This window comes from Hemitrygon akajei, chromosome 25 (assembly GCF_048418815.1).
Source record: "Hemitrygon akajei chromosome 25, sHemAka1.3, whole genome shotgun sequence".
Taxonomy (NCBI): Eukaryota; Metazoa; Chordata; class Chondrichthyes; order Myliobatiformes; family Dasyatidae; genus Hemitrygon; species Hemitrygon akajei.
Window position 1 is genome coordinate 13,622,831 of NC_133148.1, and position 21,185 is coordinate 13,644,015.

The following is a 21,185-nucleotide window of genomic DNA, read 5'->3' on the forward strand; positions in this document are numbered from 1 at the left end:
TTATCTGTAATTTGAGAAGGATAAGGGCAGCTCGGAGGTGTCAGTGTTGCAGTTGAGCAGGGGAAACTATGGAGCCATGAGGGAGGAGCTGGCCAAAGTTGACTGGATGGATAGCCTAGCAGAAAAGACAGTGGAACAGCAATGGCAGGTATTCTCGGGAATAATGCAAAACGTGCAAAATTAGTTCATCCCCCAGAGAAGGAAGGATTCAAAGGGGGGAAAGGGGCCACAGTGGTTGACAAAGGAAGTCAGAGATTGCATAGCATTAAAAAAAAGGAAGTATGACAGAGCTAAGGTGAGTGGGAGGACAGATGATTGGGAAGTTTTTAAGGAACAACAGAACTTAACTAAAAAGGCAATACGGGGAGAAAAAATGAGGTACAAATGCAAGCTAGCCAGGAATATAAAGGAAGATAGCAAAAGCTTTTTTAGGTATGTGAAGAGAAAGAAGATAGTTAAGAACAATGTTGGGCCCTTGAAGAATGAATTGGGTGAAATTGTTATGGGAAACAGAGAAATGGCAGAAGAATTTAATGAGTACTTTAGATCTGTTTTCACTAAGGAAGACACAAGCAATCTCCCAGATGTATGGATGGGCCAAGGACATAGGGTAACAGAGGAAATGAAACAGATTCACATTAGGAAGGAAATGGTGATGAGTAGACTGATGGGACTGAAGGCTGACAAATCCCCAGGTCCAGATGGTCTGCATCCGAGGGTACTAAAGGAGGTGGCCCTGGAAATTGCGGATGCATTAGTAATCATTTTCCAATGTTCCTTAGATTCAGGATCAGTTCCTGAGAATTGGAGAATGGCTAATGTTATCCCACTTTTTAAGAAAGGAGGGAGGGAGAAAACTGAGAACTATCGACCTGTCAGCCTGACATCGGTGGTGGGGAAGATGCTGGAGTCCATTATTAAAGATGAAATAGTGGCATATCTAGATAGCAGTGATAGGATTGGGCCGAACCAGCATGGATTTACCAAGGGTAAATCATGCTTGACTAATCTGTTGGAGTTTTTCGAGGATGTAACCAGGAAGTTAGATGGGGGAGATCCAGTGGATGTAGTGTACCTCGATTTTCAGAAGGCATTTGATAAGGTCCCACATAGGAGATTGGTGGGTAAAATCAAAGCTCAGGGCATCGGGGGGAAGACATTGACATGGATGGAAAACTGGTTGGCAGATAGAAAACAAAGGGTAGTGGTGAATGGGTGTTTCTCGGAATGGCAGGTGGTGACTAGTGGGGTGCCACAGGGCTCGGTATTGGGACCACAGCTGTTTACAATTTACGTCAACGATTTAGATGAAGGCATTGAGAATAACATCAGCAAATTTGCTGATGACACTAAGCTGGGTGGCAGTGTGACATGTGATGAGGATGTTAGGAGAATTCACGGTGACTTGGATAGGCTGGGTGAGTGGGCAGATACTTGGCAGATGATGATTAATGTGAATAAGTGTGAGGTTATTCACTTTGGGAGTAAGAACAGGAAGGCAGATTATTATTTGAACAGTGTAGAGTTAGGTAAGGGAGAAATACAAAGAGATCTAGGAGTCCTTGTTCATCAGTCACTGAAGGTGAATGAGCAAGTGCAGCAGGCAGTGAAGAAGGCTAATGGAATGTTGGCCTTTATTACAAAGGGAATTGAGTACAAGAGCAAGGAAATCCTCTTGCATTTGTACAGAGCCCTGGTGAGACCACACCTGGAGTATTGTGTACAGTTTTGGTCTCCAGGGTTAAGGAAGGACATCCTGGCTGTAGAGGAAGTGCAGCGTAGATTCACGAGGTTAATTTCTGGGATGTCTGGACTGTCTTACGCAGAGAGGTTAGAGAGATTGGGCTTGTACACGCTGGAATTAAGGAGATTGAGAGGGGATCTGATTGAAACATATAAGATTATTAAGGGATTGGACAAGATAGAGGCAGGAAATATGCTCCAGATGCTGGGAGAGTCCAGTACCAGAGGGCATGGTTTGAGAATAAGGGGTAGGTCATTTAGGACAGAGTTAAGGAAAAACTTCTTCTCCCAGAGAGTTGTGGGGGTCTGGAATGCACTGCCTCGGAAGGTAGTGGAGGCCAATTCTCTGGATGCTTTCAAGAAGGAGCTAGATCGGTATCTTATGGATAGGGGAATCAAGGGATATGGGGACAAGGCAGGAACCGGGTATTGATAGTAGATGATCAGCCATGATCTCAAAATGGCGGTGCAGGCTCGAAGGGCCGAATGGTCTACTTCTTCACCTATTGTCTATTGTTGCATCTATTAAAATGCACATAGCTGAACAAGGAAGGTGAGCAAACTGAGAGCATCGATTGCTTCTACAGAATGGAATACTGTGACCAGTATTTGAGAGAAGAGCAGGGCTGGCAGCTCACTGTTCTGGGATATTGATGCTTTAGGTCTGAGAGAGGAACAAGTAAGGGTTGCCTTCTGATCAGCGTGGGCAGAACAGCAGTGCTAAAGAGACCATTCTTAAGACCATTGGGGTAGATCTTACAAATAAGAAGGGAGTGTTCCGTTTGGCAGGGTTATATAGACCCCTCAACAATCAGTGGAAACTGGAATAGTTACTGTATCTGTGAAATAGCACAGAGTTGTTACGATAGCAGGGTAGTGCGAGTGCAAGATTTCAATTTTCCCTGAATTGGCTGGGTCACCCAGAGTTCAAAGGGCCTGGATGGGGCAGAATTTATGTTTCCTCACACAATAGATAAAGGAACCAATTATTCAGGATGAAAGTACACCAAGTGGAGGGGACCCTGGCTGACAAGAGATAACGAGGATGCTTAAGAGAAAAAAAAATCATACATCAAGTTTAGGCAGCTGGGGAAAATGAATAATTCAACAAATATAAAGACCTTAAGTCCAGGTTTAAGAAGGAAACCAAGAGGGCAAAAATAGGTATGATATGGATATGATGAGATGAAATAGTTAGAAATAAACCCAACAGCTTTTTCAATAATATGAACATTAAAGGAAAGACTAAGGAGAGATAGTTCCTTATAAAGGCCAACAGAACTGTCCGTATGGAGCAACAGGAGTTGGCTGAGATTAGTGATGTCTGTTTCTCTCACTGTTTACCAAAGAGAATGTCGTGGATGCCAAAGAAATAATGGAATATGCAGTAAGGTCTTGGATCATATGCATTTGATGGGGAGGAGGATGTCCACAACTGGGAAGCATATTAAGGTGAGCAAATGCCTTGCATCTAACTGAGTGCATCCCCAAAACTTATAGACGTGGAAAGAAATCACAGTGGACCTTAATCCTTGCAGAGATATTTTCTTTGTCATTACCCACTGGTGATATTCCAGAAAATTGGAAGGTGACTGTTGAAGAGCCCATTGTTGAAGAGAAAAACCCTCTTTCCAACATCTCCCCGTCTCCCTCCCTACAACTTTCCCCATCCCCTCCCCCTCCAATCTCCTCCCTCCTCTTCCCCTTCCTCCTCTCCCTCCTCCTCGCTCCATCCCCTACCCCTTTCCTTGCCCTTCCTCTCCCTTCCTCTTCCTCTACCCTTCCCCCTCCTCCCCCTTCCCCTCCACTCCCCTACCCCTTCCCCTTTCCCCTCCCTCTCCCCTTCCTCCTCCCTCCTTCCCCTCCCCTTCCCCTACCCCCTCTCATCCCCACCCCTTCCTCTTCCCCTCCCCTTCCCTGCCACCTTTCCCTTCCCCCTCCCCGCCCCATCCCCTTCCCTGCCTCATCCCCTTCCCCCTTCCAACCCCTTCCACTTCCCTTTCCCCTCCAATCCCTTTCCTCTTTGCCTTCACCCTCCCATTCCCTTCCACTTTCCCTTCCCCCTGCCCTTCCCCATTCTCCCTTCCCCTTTCTTCCCCCTCCTTCCCCTTCCTCTCCACTTTGCCTTCCCCTACCCCTCTCCTTCCTCTCCCCTGTCTTCCTCTACCCGCCCCTTCCTCTCCACTTTTCCCTCTCCTTCCACTTCCCCTTCCCCCTCCTCTCTTGTTCACTATTCCTCTTTCCTTCCCTCTTCCTTTCCCATTTACCTTTCATTCCACTTCCCTTTCCTCTGCACTTCCTCTTCTATTTTTTCTCCCCTTCCCCTTCCTCCTTTCACTCCTTTTCCTCCAATCCCCTTACATTTCCCCATCACTCCCCTTCCATTTCCTCTTCCCCTTCTCCCTCCCCTCCATGACCTTACCTCTTCCGACCCATCCCTCTCCGCCACCCTCAACCCTCCCTTTCCCCTTCTATCTCCACATACTTACCCTTCTCCCCTCTTCCAATCCTTCACCCTCCCTTTGCTCCCTTCCCCTTCCCTTCCATTCCCCTTACTTCCCCCTTTCCCTTTGCCTCTTCCTCTCTCCTTCCCCATGCCCCTCCCCTTCCCTCTTCATTCCTGTTCCTCTCCTCCCTTGCCCCGTCCATCAACATCCCGCCCTCTCACTCGCCCACTCTCCCTTGCCCTCACTCTCCCCCCTTCCCCCCATTCCTCCGTCCCTTCTTTCCTCCCCCCTTCCTCTCCCCTGGTCCCGTATTCCCTCACTCCACCATTCCTGGTACCCCTTGCTCCATCATTCCCACACTCCATCTCTCCCTCTTTTCTACTCCCCCTCTTGCTCTCTCAGTCCTGCTTATCTTTATTTCTGCTCCCCCTCACTCTTTCCTCCTGCTCCTCCTCACTCATTTGTTCCCACTCCCCCTCACTCTTTCATTTCCTCTCCCCCTCACTTGGCTGTTCCCCTCCCCCAATGCTGTTCTCCCCCTTGCTCCACCATCTCTGCTCCTTTCACTTCCAGTATGCGCTGTCTTCTCACCGCAGCTCCCTCTCACATTCTAGCTGTTGCTTCCTCTCAATTTCACATTCCCAGTTGCACCACTCATCTGCTTCTCTCTCCATCTCCCCCTCACCCTCCTCATCGCCTCTCACCCCTCACCACTACCCTCTCCCCATTCCCGTTCCTCCCCTCCCCCTCTCTCCCCTCCCCTCTCCCCCCGTCTAACCCCATTCCATCCCCACTCCCCCCTTTCACTGTCTCTCCTTTCGCACACGTCCAGCTCCACTCACTCTCCGTCTCACTGTTGCTTTCTCACTCATAACCTCTTGATTTCTCGATCTGTATCTCTTTTTGTTTCTGACGCACTCTTTTTTTATACAGTTTGGCGCCATCTGTCCATCCTCTCTTGCTCCCTCAATACTCACATTGGCCTCTCTCATGCCTTTTCTCTAGCTCCACACGTTGTCTCACACCAAAGCCTGTTTGCTCCATTGTTTACAGATCGCCTCACAGTCCCGCTCGCTCTCCTACTCTTCTCATCCTATCATTGCAACACTTTCTCACTTTCAACATTCTTGATTTCTCATGCAGTCTTAGCCCCTTTTGCCGTGTTAGTCTGTTGTTCCCGCTTCTCCTCAGTCCCACTCACTCCCACACTCTTGTGTTACCTCTTCGTCACAGATTCTCACTGTAGCTTGCTCTTGAATTCTTGCTCTAGCTTCCCCTCACTCCCATTGCCAGATGCACTCACTCTCCAGCACTCTTCTCTCACATTCTTGGGGTGGTTCTTTGCTTCTTTCATTGTCCATCAGTCTTGCTGTGCAGGCAAAGCAGCTCACTCTTGCATTCGTGTTGCATCTCCCTCCTTTAGTCTTTTTCAGTCTCACTTTCACACTTAAAATCTTTTGTTTTGTTCTTCTGTCTTGCTCTTATATTTGCCCCATGCTCTGTTCCACTCCCTCCCCAAAAGTCTCTCTGGAATACAAATCATAATTCCTTAAAAGTGGCATCAAAGTTAGATAGAGAGCTTATGGTACATTGGTCTTCATGAATCAGTGTATTGAGTATATGAGTTAGGATGTTATGTTGAAGTTGAATAAGACATTGGTGAGGCCAAATTTGGAGTACTGTGTGTGTTTCTGGTCACCTATCTACAGGAAAGATATCAATTAAATTGAAAGATTATAGAGAACATTTCCAATCTTGCCAAAACTTGAGGCCCTGAGATAGGGAAAGGTTGAATAGGTTAGAAATTTATTCCATGGAGTTTAGTGGAATGAGGGGAGATTTGTTAGAGTGAGACAAAATCGTGAGTGTTATTGATAGGGCAAATGCAAGCAGGCTTTTTAACTGAGATTGAGTGAGACTAGAACTAGAGGTCATAGGTTAAGAGTGAAATATGAAATATCTATGGGGAACCTGAGGGAAAAAGGCAGTTAACTATAGGCCAGTTAGTTCAACATCTGTAGTTCGGAAAATGCTTGAAGCTATCATTACAGAAGAAATACGGAAGAAAAATACATCTGGAAAGAAAAGGATCCATCATGCAGACACAGAACAGGTTCAGGAAAGAATCTATCCATTCAAAAGTTTGTTTGACAAATGTACTGGAGCTCTTTGAGTATACAACAAGCGCAGTAGGTAGAGGGGAACAGATGGACATTACTTCCTTAGATTACCAGAAGATGTTCGATAAGATGCCATATAAAAAGACATACACATAAGAATTGGGGATAATATGTTAGCGTGGATAGAGGATTGGTTAACCAATAGAAAGCAGAGAGTTGGGATATATGAGTGTATCTCTGGTTGGCAATCAGTGGTACCGGTGTGCCACAGGGGTCATGCTGGGCCTACAACTATTCACGATATAGTACATCTTAGATTGCTGATGATACTAAATTGGGTGGAAAAGTGAATTGTGTAGAGAATACAGAGAGTCTGCAGAGAGATAGAGATAGGTTAAATGAGGGGCAAGGATCTGGCAGATAGAGTACGATGTTGGCAAATGCAAGGTCATCCACTTCGGAAGGAAAAATGGAAGATCACATTATTATTTAAATGGTAAGAAATTGCAGCATGCTGCTGTGCAGAGGGACTTGGGAGTGCTTGTGCATGAGTCACAAAATGTTGGTTTGCAGGTCCAGCAGGCTATCAAGAAGGCAGATGGAATGTTGGCCTTCATTGTTAGAGGGATTGAACTTAAGAGCAGGGAGGTTATGCTGCAACTATACAGGGTCCTGGTGAGGCTGCACCTGGAGTCCTGTGTGCAGTTCTGGTCTCCTTACTTGACGAAGGTATATACTGGCTTTGGAGGAGGTGCAGAGGAGGTTCATCAGGTTGATTCCAGAGATGAGGTGATTAGACTATGAGGAATGATTTAGTAACCTGGGACTGCACTCGCTGTAATTCAGAAGGATGAGAGGAAATCTTAATCGAAACATATAAAATTATGAAAGGGATAGATAAGATAGGTGCAGGAAAGTTGTTTCCACTGATAGGTGAGACTAGAACTAGGAACATAGCCTCAAGTTTCGGGGGAGTAAATTTAGGATGGAGATGAGGGGGAAATGCTTTCCCCAAGAGTGGTGAATCTGTGGAATTCTCTACCCAACGAATGAATGAATCAATCAATCTCTCTCTCCCCTTCTCTCTCTCCCCCTCTCTCACTCTCTATCGCTCTCTCTCTCCCCCTCTCACTCATCTTTTCCCCATATCTCTCATTTCCCACTCTCTTGCTCTTTCATTTCCTGTTCACTCATTTACCTCTTTCTCACTCTCATTTCCCTCCCCTTCACTCTCTCATTTCCCACTACCTTACTCACTCATTTTCCACTCTCACTTATTTCCCACTCTTTCACTTACATTTACCACTCCCTTGCTTTCTCATTTGCTACTCACTCTCATTTTCTAGTCATTTTCTCTCACTCATTTCTCACTCCCTCGCTCTCATTTCCCACTCTATCTTTCCTACACTCTCTCAGTCTTATTTCCCACTCTTTTCCCAATCTTTCTCATTTCCCACACACTCTCGTATTTATTTCTCTCTCGATCTCTCATTTCCCAGTCCCTCACTTTCTCATTTGCCACTCACTCTCATTTCCTAGTCTTCCTCTCTGTCAGTTCCCACTTCCTTCCTCTCTCATTTCTCTCTCTCTGTCTGTCTGAATTCCCACTCTCTTTCTTTTCCTGCTCCCTTCACTCTCAGTTCCCACTGTTTCTTTCTTATTTTTATTTCTCACTCTCATTTCAAACTCTCCCACTCTGATTTGCCACTTTCTCTTATATCCTGGTCTGATTTCCCATTCTCTACTCATTTCCCCCTTCCTCACTCTCTGATTTGCCACTCCCTCAATGCTAGTCTTACTCTCTCTCTCATTTCCCACACTCTCCCTCTCTTATTTCTCTTTCTTGCTCTAATTTCCCCCTCTCTTATTCTCCCATTTCCTCTCTCTCTCACTCACTCATTTCCCACTGATTTTCCACTCTCTCTCGCTCTCTCTCAGAGTTCCTACTCAATCTTTCACTCATTTCCTACAGTCTCTCATTCATTTCCCACTTTCTCCCTCAAAATTCTCATTCCTTCACTCTCATTTCCCACTCTATCTTTCTATCTCATTTCCCACACACTCTCTCATTTCCTATTCTCTTTTGCTCTCTCATTTCCCACTCTCCCTCTCATTTCTCTCTCGCTTATTTCCATCTCTCACTCTCGTTTCTCTCTCTTGCTCTCATATTTACCACTTTCCCTTGCTCTCTTATTTTCCCACCCATTTCCCTTTCTAATTCTATCTCCCACTCTCTCCCTCTCTCATTTCCCACCTTCTCTCTGTCTCTCTCTTATTTCACGCTCTCCCTCACTCTCTCATTTGGCACTCCCACTTTTTTCTGTCTCTTTTCTTTCATTTTCCTCTCTCCCTCCATTTCCCCCCTCACTCCCTCATTTTCCTCTCTCCCGCACTCTCATTTCTCCTTCTCTTGTGCTCTCATTTTTTCCTTTGTCGCTTTGTCTTTTCCCTCACTTGCACTGTTTTTATTTCCCACACTCACTTCTCTCTCTCTCTCATTTCCAACTTTCTCTCTCCCTTTGTTCCCACTCTTCTTCTATCATATTTTCCACTCTCTCTCATTTCCCGGTCTCTCTCTCAATCTCATTTCCCACTTTCTCAATCTGATTTCCCATTCTCTTTTATTCTCTCATTTCCCACTCTCTCACACTCTGTCATTACCAACTCTCTCACTCACTCATTTCCAAATCTTTGTCTCATTCCTCAATCTCTCTAATTTCTTACTTTCTTGCTCTCTTATTTTCCATTCTCTCTCTCAGATTCCCTCCTCTCTCTCATTTGCCACTCTTTCTTGCTCTTTTTCCCAATCTCTCTATCTCTCATTTTCCATTTTTGTTCTCACAGTTCCCAGTCTCTCCCATTTTTATTTCCACTTTCACCCTCTCATTTCCCTGCTGTCATTTACCTGTCTCTCACTTTCTGATTTCTTTCTCTCACTCTCATTTCTCTGTCTCATTCCCACTGTCTCTCTTTTCTGTCTTTTGCTATCTCATTTCCACACTCTCTCTCTCTCACTGTCTCAGTTCCCACTCTTTCAATTATGCTTTTCACACTTTCCCTCACTCTCATTTCCCACTCTTCCTATTCTCTATCATTCTCTCATTTCCCACTTTCTCTCTCTTTCATTTCCCACTCACTCACTCTGATTTCCCACACTCTCTCCCTCTCTCATATTTCACACTTATCCCCGCTCTCTTGTTTGGCACTCTCTCTCTTTCCTGTTTTCTCTCTCACCCTGCATTTCCTACTCCTTTGCTCCCTTTTGAACTCTCATTTCTCTTTCTCTCGGTCTCTAATTTTTCTCTCTGTTGCTCTGTCATTTCCTTTTCTTTCGCTTTTATTTCCCACACTCCCTCTCATTTCTGTCTCTCGCTCTCTCTATTCCCACTCTCACTCATTCTCTCATTTCCCACTCTCTCTTTTACCACTCTCTTGCTCCCTTATTTCACACTCTCTCATTTCTCTCTCTCCTGCTCTCACATCTCTCACTCTCTCTCATTTTCCACTTTCTCTCTCCCTCATTTCCAACTCTCTTGCTCTCTCATTTTACACTCACTCTCCTTTGGATTTCCCACTCTCTCTATCTCTTATTTCCCTGGCTCTCCCATTTACCACTGTATCATTTCCCTGTCACAACTGTCTCGTTTCCCACTCTCTCTCATTTCCAATACTATCATTCCCACTCTATTTTTGCAGGCGTCCCCCGCTTTACGAATGTTCACTTTACACCTCTTCGCTTTTACAAAAGACCTACATTAGTAACCTGTTTTTGCATTACAAAGAGGATTTTTGCTCTTACAAAAAATTTTTCCATTTAAATTAATGGTTCTTTGCTTTACATCACTTTGACTTAAGAAAGGATTCATAGGAATGCTCTACCTTTGTAAAAAGGGGGGACACCTGTATTTCCCACTCTCTCTTGCTCTCTTCTTTTCCCAATCTCTCTTATTTCCCACTCTCTAGCTCCCTCATTTACCAGTCTCTAATTTCCCACTCTCTTTCACTCTCATTTCCTTCTTTCTTGCTCTTTCATTTGCTCCTCTCTCACTCTCATTTTTCTCTCCCTTTTGTCATTTCCCTGTTTCAGACTCTCTCTCATTTCCCACTCTCTCTTGTTCCTCTTTCCCCATTCTCCCCTGCTCGTTTCCCACTCTTTCTCATTTCCAACTCTCAGAATCACTCATTTTCCACTCCTCTCTCTCTCTCTCCCTCTCACACACATTTCTCACTCTGCCATACTCATTTCCCACTCTTTCTCTTTCGCTTTCTCATTTCCCACTCTGTCTCTCTCCCACTCTGTTTCCCACTCTCTCGCTCTCTCATTTCCCACTCTTTCTCTAATTTCCCACTCTCTCACTCTCTCATACCCATTCCCTCTCAGTCTCATATTTTCCACTGTCTCTCGTTTGCTACTATCCCTCTGTCTCTCTCATTTCCAACTCTCTCTCACTCTTATTTTGACACACTCTCTCATTTCCCACTCTCTTGCTCACTCATTTACCTCTCTCACTCTCTCATTTCCCTCTCATTTGCTGTTTCATTTCCCACTTTCTCCCATTTCCCACCCTCCCTTACTCTCTCACTTCTCTTTCTCTCACTCATTTTCCACTCACCCTCTCATTTCTCCATCTCTTGCTCTCTCATTTCGCATTCTCCTTCTGATTTCCCTCTCTCTTACTCCCTCATTTCTCTCTCGGTCCCTCATTTACTTCTGTCACACTTCCCTCTCTATTGCTCAATTCCTTCTCTCATTTCCCCCTCTCAATCCCTCATTTCTCTCTTTGTTTGCACTCTCTCACATTTCCCACTCTGCCTTTGAATCTCATTTTCCATTCTCTTGCTCTCTCATTTCCCTTTCTCCCTCAGTCCCTCAGTTCCCTCTTGTTCAGTCAGTGCCCTCTCACTCGTTTTCTTCTTTCTCTCTCACACTTTCCACACTCTCTTTGAATCTTATTTCCCACTCTCTCACTGATGCCCATTATCTTGCTCTCTCATTTCCCTCTGTCACACTCCGTCATTTCCCTATCTCTCACTCCCATTTTCACTCTCTCATTTCCCAGTCTCTTGTTCTCTCAATTCCCTTTCTAGCTCATTTCCTTCTCTCTCACTCATTTCCCATTCATTCTCTTTTGCTCTTTCATTTGTCACTCTTGCTCTCGTATTTCTATTTTTTCATGCTCTCATTTCTCTCTTTCATTTCCCTCTTTTGCTGTCTCATTTCCCACTCACTTTCTCAATTTCCCACATGCGCTCTCATTTCTCCTTCTCTCGTCCTCTCATTTCTCTCTCTGTCGCCCCTCATTTCACTCCCTCTTGCTCTCATTTCTCTCTCTCTTTTGCCACTCTCTTTTTATCTCTCTCACACATATCCCTCTCTCTCTGAATCTCATTCCCCATTCTCTTGCTGACTCTCATTTCTTTCTCTCAATATCTTGTTTCCTACTCTCTCACTTTCTCAGTACCCACCCTCACTCCCTTATTTCCCTCTCCTTTGCTCTCTCATTTCTCTCTCTTGCTGTGTCATTTCCCTCTTTCACTCTCATCTTCTCTCATTTCCTACTCTCTCTTTTTCTCTCACTTTCCTCCTTCTCACTTATTTCACTCTCTCTCCCTCTCTCATTTCCTTCTACCCTCTCTCCCTATTTCCCACTCTCTCTTGCTCTCTCATTCTCCCCCTCTCATTTTCCTCTCTTTCACTGTCTCATTTCCCATTTTCTCTTGCTGTCTCATTACCCATTCTTGCCCTCTCATTTCTTGATCTCTTACTTTCTCATTTCCCACTCTCTCTCACTCTCTCCTTTCCCACTTTCTTGCGCTCTGATTTCTCTCTCACTCTTTCATTTCCCTGTCTCTCGCTCTCTCATTTCCCAGTCTCTCTCACTTTATCATTTCCAACTTTCTCCTTTCTCAGTTCTCATTTTCTCTCTCTCTCACAGTTGTTTTTCTTTCTCATGCTCAGTCTTAAATGCACAAAGTTGCTTGCTTGCCATCTCTTACAATTCCTGTCTCGATCTGTCATTCACACTCTCCCTCACCTTCGAGCCCAGACCCTTTGCTTCCTCACACTTCCTCTTGTACACACCTTTGAACCGAATTTGTGTCACTGTCACAACCCCTATCAGTCAGTCTGTCATTCTCTCGTTACCACTCTCTGACTGTCCTATAATCTCACTCTTCTGTGATGCAGTTTCGAGCACTGTGTTCTCTCTCTCTTTCATTTCAGTAATTCTATAATGCACATTCTTACAGTCAACTGTTGTATTCTTGCTATTCTCTTCACTCGTGCTCTCTATGCTACTTTTGCTCTGATTCTCTCTTGCTTTCTCATCACCTGTGTCACTCTACTGCTGGTTCATTCTTCTAACTTCTTGCCACTCTTTTCACGTTCTGCCTTTTGCTCCTGCTTTCTCTCACCTGCTGTCTTTCTTTCCATTCTCTCGCTATTTTCTCGCAGTTGCTCTCGGATGGCTCTCATGCCTTCATCTCGGTTGTTCTCTCATTCTCACTGCCTTGGTCACTCTGGCTTTTTCCATCCTGTAGTTCTGCTCACTCACTCCCCCCTGTCCTGGCTTTTCCCTCTCTCTGTCTTGCTTCCTGTCTCCCGATTGCTCTAAGATTCTTCTGGGCTCTTTCCCTATTGTCCCATCTCTCCTGTATCTTTGTCCGGTTATCTCCCACTGTCTTACATTGATATACTTATATTGATATACCTCCTTACATTGATATGCCCTGACTATGTTCAACCCTTCACTCTGTGCCCTCTTTCTACACTCCCCTCACCAACTTCCCACTGCTGTCCAGTTCTGCTTCTACCTATAACTTTCCTCTTTAATATCTCCCATGAATCAGACAAAAATCACTACATGTTCTGACACACTAAACATTTGGCAAATAACTTTCCAGCTTGCTTCTGTCCCATAAAACGTAGGAGTTGAATTAGGCCATTTAGGCCCATCAGGTCTTCTCAGAAATTCCATCATGGCCACTTTATTATTCCTCTCAATCCCATTCTCCTGCCTTCACCCTGTAACCTTCGACACCTTAAATCCCCTGGTTTGCAAATAGTTTGTTTTTTTACTTTATTTTTGGTACCTCCATCATGGTTGGCTGTTGAATGGCCTTCCCAGTTTGTTCTGTGAACTTAATGTGTACCTGGAGCCTTGGGAACCTCAGATCCTGAAACCTTTTTAAAATGAGGCCTCCCTTGGATAGGGTTGACCATGGATGCTTAGTTCTTGCTGTCTATAAATGCAAGCCTGGGCACTACTATATGGAGAGCAAGCTGTTGCTGATGTAGCAAAGTCCACACATCTGATGAACCCAAAGGAACAGGAGAGACCGATACAATTTTGCACCAGCAGCATCGCAGGAACTCAATGTAAGACTGCCTTAGGGACTGCAGCTCCAGATTTTCCCTTCGGGGTTTACTCCTGAAGCCTTCCTCGTGAGTGGGTATAACGTCAGGAGGTTTGAGATCAGAGTTTTCCTTCTCCTAGGTGACTGTCAGCCCCAACTGCCCAATGCACTAATAACTTGCCTTTGTCCCTTTTCCTCTCAGTAGATACTGTTTCACTAGGCTTAGTAGCTAAGCCACATGTGAAAAGCCAGGAGCTGGACTTGGTTGTCAGAGGCTATTTGAGGTGCACACCATTGGAAACATTTAATAGGCAGTGGGAGCTTATTCCCACAATGCCCCTGGCTATAACAAACTTAAAATGATATCATTTAAATAATAGTCCTTCTGCTCCATGTCAAAATCAATATGCCTCTTATTTCACCTGTCACATTACTCATTTTATTATTATTTTCACTGCTTACTACCGTTACGTTATCTGCAGACTGTGAAATTCTAACATTTTGGTGTCCAAATGCAGGTCATTTCCTTTGTCAACTGGAAGAAACGGCTTCAAACCCGAAACATGAACTTTGTTTCGCAACCGGCAATTGCTGTCTGACCTGCTGTGTTTTCCCAGCATTCTGTATTTATTGGACTTCCAATACCTGCAGGTGTTTTTTGCTGTTCATTAAAAGAAAGTTTTATTCCTTTTTTGTCTACAAGACATTTGCAGATGAGCATCACATCAGGGTCTTCCAGCCTCTTCATTCACCAGGATCGGTTTTCTATTGACTTTGGAACATGGCAGATAAAACTGCTGCAAACAACACAGAGAAGCCGTACGTATGTTCAGTTTGTGACTGCACCTTCAGTCGATCTTCCAATCTGGCAGTACATATGCGCAGTCACACAGGGCAGCAGCCATACAAATGTGGGGACTGTGGGAAGGGATTCAACTACCCGTCGGAACTGGAAACTCACCGGCGCAGTCACACCGGCGAGAGGCTTTTCAGCTGCTCTGTGTGTGGGAAGGGATTCACCCGCTCGTCTCACCTGTTGACTCACAGGCCCGTCCACACCGGGGAGAGGCCATTCACTTGCTCAGTGTGCGGGAAGGGATTCATTCAGTCCTCCCACCTTCTGACACACCAGCACATTCACACTGGGGAGCGGCCGTTCCGGTGCACCGTTTGTGGCAAGGGATTCACCCAGATGTCCAACCAGCTGCGGCACCAGCGTGTTCATGCAGGGGAGAGGCCATTCTCCTGCTCCGTGTGTGGGAAGCGATTCACTCAGTCGTCCACCCTGCTGAGACACCAGCGGACTCACACAGGGGAGAGGCCCTTCACCTGCTCCATGTGTGGCAAAGGGTTTACTCGGTCCTCCCATTTACTGGCTCACCAGCGCATTCACACTGAAGAGATGCCAGTCAGATGCTCGACATCTCGCACCGAGCAGATCTTTGGTTCAGGTAACACAGGGACCGAGTCAGTTTCCCAGAGTTATATGGCAACTCCTGGAGTCTGGAGCGAGTGGGAGAGGGGTCCTGGGATCTGGGAGCATTGTGGCAAGAGTGTCTTGGAATCTGAAAGGACCGAAGGCTACACTGGGATGGGATCACATTGGGAGAGAGACCATTGGATTTGGAAACACTGGGGATGGTCCCAGGATGCAGGAACTCTGGATGGCGATTCTAGATGTTTGTGAGCGCTGGAAAGGGAATTGTGGAAAACTCAGGGCTGGTGAATGGAGGAACCAGTTTCTGTTGACTTCTAGTAATGTCCCCAAAACTTGCAGTCACTGGGTTGACCAAGTGCCACCGTCCTGCTTTGACTATTCCTCTGCAGGAATGTCAGCTGCCTGTGTCCAGTACATTCACATCCCCGGTATATATTAATTAATGCTTTCCCCTTTCTTGCTGATTTACTCAGTCACAGAATCGTACGGCACAGAAACAGGACTTTCAACCCACCCCTTTGACCATTGTCTCATCTGATCACATTATCTGTTTTACTGCCTACCACTACTTTGGAAAGTAGTTTAAATATACACAAAGATTACTTCATAAAGTGATCAGAAGTTGTTAAATATTACAAGTACTTAGTAACTGCATCATTTGCAGAGCACTGGGGCCAACATGTTGATGATATTCATGTGCCATATTCATTATCTATTTGTCCATTGAGGAATACTGACATGGTTTCCAGCTCTCTGAATATTGTTACATTCTCAGGATATAGCTGAACCACCCTGGTTTCCTTGGCTGCCTAAGTCTAGAGAAGACGCTGTCAAGTCCTGCCAAACTTGTGAGATTGAGAGGGCTCGTCCCACTGCAAACCCCGGTTTGTGTGGGTGCTGTGTAATTTGCTACACTGTTAGAAGTTGGTAACAGTGTAACAAATAACAATAAGTACACTGCGTACAATTAAAGGAATTATATTTATGAATCTTAACTAAAGGGTTAGTCAAGAATAACAAAAAGAAAAGGGCCCATTCTAGTTAGAGTCAAATATGCACAAGCTGAAGCTCATCTTGAACTTCTCTGTCACCCGCGCGCTGGGCGCTCAGTCAACGTGAAAGCACAAACCACTTTCTGAATGTCGCTCACAATCCATCTTGAACAAACGTGTCTCCCACCGGATTGTACGCTACGACCGGTTCTCCCCAGCATCTTCTCTCTTCATCTCCTCTTGAACAAAAGCCCCAAGCCCAATCTTATTGTCCCTCACCAAGAGAACCTGCCAATTGGCTGGCACACATTCCACATCATCCCTTATCTTCAACAATAACCCAAGCAGGCTTGCTCTTACTGAGCTGCTAAATGAAATATCTACAGCTTAATTGTAAAGATGTGGACCAGGGCATTACAGAGCCATCACTGGAAAAACCTATGTGCACTGTCTGTTGTGATTGTGCTTTAGAAAGTGGAGTTAAGCTAACCTTTTGCCCATATATTGAAGGAAGGCCTACACTGGCATTACCAGATCTTAACACAGCAATGGTACAGGTGTCAGAAAGGAAACCCAAGTCGCCATGTACTTCCTTGTCATTATCCCTTCTGTGTTGTTCAGATGTAGTTTTGGGAGGCAGTTGTAGATAAGTAATGCTGCTCACTTCATTATGGTTTACATTTCAGTCTTAGAGTCATGGTGTAATACAGAATGGTAAACATGTCCTTCATCCCATCAAGTACATGCCAACTATCATGCGCCTACCCAACCTAAACCCATTTTATTCTTCCAACATTCTCATCAATGCCCTTTAGTTCTAGGACTTGACAAGTGGCAGTGCCAAGGAATCTCTGTCTTTGAGATATAGGAGGAAACTGGAGCACTGGCAGGAAGCCCACACTGTCACAGGTAGTTGTGCCTTGGTGCTGCAGCTAAAAATACTGTCACTATTATACCTTTCCCCCACTTCGGAGCAGCCTTTTGTTTCCCTGTCCCATCCTTCCAAAATCATAAATACAACAGACTTGCAATCCTCTTTCTAACCATCAGAAATGTTCAGGTGCTGGAAATATTGAGAAACACACACAAAATGCTAGAGGAACTCCAAATTATTGTACTTCTCCCTCCATCGTATTATGGTTTCTCCCACTTTCTGTCAGACTGGATCAAGGGTCTCAGCCTGAAATGTTAACTGTTTATTGCCTCTCCCTACATTCTCCCGAAACTGTTGAGTTCCTCCAGCATTTTCTCTGTGTTGATAAACTTCAATATCATTTCCACAGGGCAATGCCCATACTGCTTAGTAAATCTACAACATTAGATATCACTTTGGTATTGTATTTAATGTTCTGGAAATCTAAACCTCAAGGTTTTTAAATACCTTTGAACTCCAGTTCAGTTAGCTATCGTTTCTTGAAACTCAATGGTTTTAACTTCAATACGGCCCAAATTAGAAAGTGATGACCACACAGACAGCAACCATTGAGGAGCTCAATGGTATTTTATTTTCCTGCTTGATTTAAATCATTTGTAAAGATTAATTCTTTTGCACAGTTAAAAGCTACCTTAATTCTATTTCGAGATTTCAAGGAAGGAAAGTAGAGATTCTGAAAATGTACAACTTAATTAAAATAAAGATGTGAGAATTTGGTCTTCAGTTTGTTTTCAATTTATTGGATGAAGATGCTGAACTCTCCTGGTTTTGAGAAAGGGAAATTGTATTTGACAACTTTGCTGGAATTCCTTGAGGATGGGACAAACAAGGTGCATAAAGGGAACTTGTAGATGTTCATTTGGATTTCCAGGGGTCATTCGATAAGATACCACATAATACTTCTCCAGAAGATGAGAATATATGGCTTTGGAGGCAAAACATTGGCATGAATGAGGAGTAGCTCACAGAAACCAGGATGTCAGGTCATTTTTGAATTGGTACCCTGTATCTTGTATTGTGCCACTTGGATCAATGCTGGGGTCTTACAACCTGTATTTAAAAAACATACTTAGAAGAGTCTGAGTGTTGTTGACAAATCTGCTACTGATGGGTGTTTAGCAAGTTGTGAGGGGGACACAGAGTCTGAAAATAGAGTGGGTAAACATTATCAGATGGAATTTACTGTGAGAAAATGTCCATGTACAAGAAAAAAAAATGAAAAAGCAAATTATTATTTTAAGCTAAGAGAAACTACTGAAGGTTTCTATACAAGGTGATCTGACAGTCCAAATAAATGAAACTTAGAAGGGAAGCAAGCAAGTACAGCAAATCATTTGGAAGACCAGGCTTTCTGATAAAATAAACATTGATTGCAGCTTTGCAGGACATTGGTAAGATGAACTTGGAGGGCTATGTAGAGTTTTGTTTTCTATGTTTGGTATTTTAAGCAAACTAGAGGTTTTGATGTTTTAGGTTTTAGAATCGTTAGAGAAGACGGTAAGAGGAGCTGCACTACTAATCAGAACAGTACTCAGAGAACACATAATGAAGGGCTCATTTATTGAGTATAGATGGGTACAAATCAAAAATAAGGAATATGCAATCACTCTGATGGTTTGATACTATAGACCATCCCACCCCCACCATTAGCCAATGGGATAGAAACATAGAAAACATACAGCACAATACAGGCCCTTTGGCCCACAAAGCTGTGCTGAACATGTCCCTACCTTAGAACTACCTAAACTTTACCCATAGCCCTCTGTTCTTCTAAGCTCCAGATACTGAGGGTGTGCAGGCAGATTAGAAAATATGTATGGGTGGTGTTTAGTACTCAGATATGATACAGAGATTGGTGCCACTTTAGATAGTGTAGAAGATTGACAAAAGAGAGATGGCAAGTATGAAGTGTTGCCATTTGGGAGATGAAATGTAAAGGGAAAGTTAATATCAGGACCTTAACAGCACTGATGTACAGAGGAATCTAGGGATATGAATCATAATCTACCTCAAAATAACCACACAGTCTGACAGGATGGTAAAGTAGGCTTATGTATTCTTGCCTTTATTGGTTGAGACATTGAGTTCAAATGTCAGGAAGTCATGCTGCAGCTTAATAATACTTTGGCTATGATTATAGGGCACATACTATAAAGAGAGGATAGGCAAACCAGAGTTGTTTTCTCTAGACTGGTGGAATCTGTGGATAGACCTGATAGAAATTTATAAAAGCACAGATAGAGAACACAGCTGGTATCTTTACCCCTGGAACAAGGTGTTGAATACTAGAGTTCATGTATTTAAAGTGAGAGGGATGAAATTTTAAGAGATAGGAATATAAATACCGGTATGATTGAATGGCAGAACGGACTCAATGGGCCAAATATCCTTACTCTGCACCTACCGCACTGTGTAAAAGTCTGAGGCACGTATATATATAGCTAGGGTGCCTAAGACTTTTGCACAGGACTGTATTTGTCAACCTCGAGCGGAAAGTGAGTTTGTAAATCTGGCAGGAGCAAGGGTTGTTGGAAATAGCTTGGGTGGAGCATTATGGGAGGGCTGTGCGACAGGTGGCAGAGAAGGAGTGCTGGGGGAGGGGGGGTGGTTGGTGGTGCAGGTGCAGATGTATCAGCCCTGAGACACCAGGCAAAGTCATTTGATTAATCATTGCAGAATACCTCTCTGGTACTGCCTGCTCCCTGCCCCGTCCTTTCCTCTTTTACAACCATGATCCCCTGTCCCTGCCCCCTTCCCACTCTCAGTCCACAATAGAGACCCAAATCAGAATTATGTTTGTCATCACTCACATATGTCATAATTTTGATTTTGTGGTAGCAGTACAGTGCAGACATAAAATATCTATAGTACTGTGCAGTAGTCTTGGACACCCTAGCTATATACACACAGTATGTGCAAGGAAAGCTTTTTTTACATAGAGAGTGATGGGTGTGTGGAAGGTGCTGTAAGGGTTAATGCTAGAGGCTGATATGACAAAGGTATATAGGAGGGACATGATGGGCACATGAAAATGTAGAAAATGGAAGGATATAGACTACATTCAGGTAGAACGCATTTGTTGTCATTAGCTTACTAGCTTGGCACATCTTCATGTGTTCCTGTGCTGTTCTGTTAAAGAAAGGTGTGCTGCATTAGAGATAATGTAGTAGAGAAGGTTGATTCCTGCGATGAAGGGACTGATGTTTGATGAGAGTTTGGGCAGGTTGGATGAAGATGTGATCTTATTAAAAGGGATCGACTAGTTGGAAGCTGTGTGGCTCTATCCCTATGTGGGGATTTCTGGAAATAAAGGTTAAAACTTAGGAGTAGGATGTCAACTATTTATGATGCAGTTGAGGATTTTTTTCATAATGACCATCAATCTTTGGAATTCTGTACTGCAGAAAGCTGTAAAGGTGCACTCCATGTATGCATTCAAGGCAGGGATGGACAGATATTTGAACTACAGCAGAATGGAGATGAGGCCAGCACTAGATTAATACATCTAATTTGGAAGGCAGAACAGGCTGCAGAAATTCACCATCATCCTCCTGCTGATGTTTGTTTTGTACTTAAGAACAAATTTTGGAGGTTCCGTGGAACTGAGACTTAGTTCTGTTCTACTCAGAGACACAGATTGGCACTAGGAAGTCTAGTTAATCAACATTTGAGTAAGAGCTGTGGAAATGGCATATTGATAGGTTGTGCCAACCACAGAAAGGAAAATATCCACTGCACTCACCACTGTAATCAGGATTAGTGCTCAACAGAAAGTCTGATTTCTTTGACTGACCACACCCGAGTAAAAGGCAATCTCAGAGCTGGCAGTGGGTGGAAAGCAGCAGCTTTGGAGCTTTATTCCTTCATCCTTTGTTCTCTGGGTAATCAAGGAATTCATGATTTGTCAAGCATATCAGACCTTAGGCATTTCTGTTTGCAACAGTATTAGTTCCTGTAAAAGTTATTATTGACAAAATCCATCTGATCCAAAATATGATGGCATCCACAAGCAAAAAAAAGCACACACTTTAGCAGAGAAAACCTTTTCAGAAGCGTAACAGCCAATGCTAGGTACAACTAAAGTACATATTATTAATAACACCTTTTCTGAAGTAAATTATGGTAAACTATCGCCACAACCAATGAAGAGGTGAA

At 44.1% G+C, this 21,185-nt stretch overlaps 1 protein-coding gene across 1 annotated transcript in view; it reads left to right on the plus strand.

Annotated features, from left to right (window-relative positions):
* The window catches only part of LOC140716172 (uncharacterized), a 69,965-nt gene extending 52,212 nt beyond the window's left edge, over window positions 1-17,753 (plus strand). The window contains exon 4 of the mRNA XM_073028817.1: window positions 14,442-17,753. Within this exon, the coding sequence (XP_072884918.1) occupies window positions 14,442-15,353 (912 nt within the window). The 3' untranslated portion in view covers window positions 15,354-17,753. The remainder of the gene's footprint in view (window positions 1-14,441) is intronic.
* The last annotated feature ends 3,432 nt before the right edge of the window (window positions 17,754-21,185 follow it).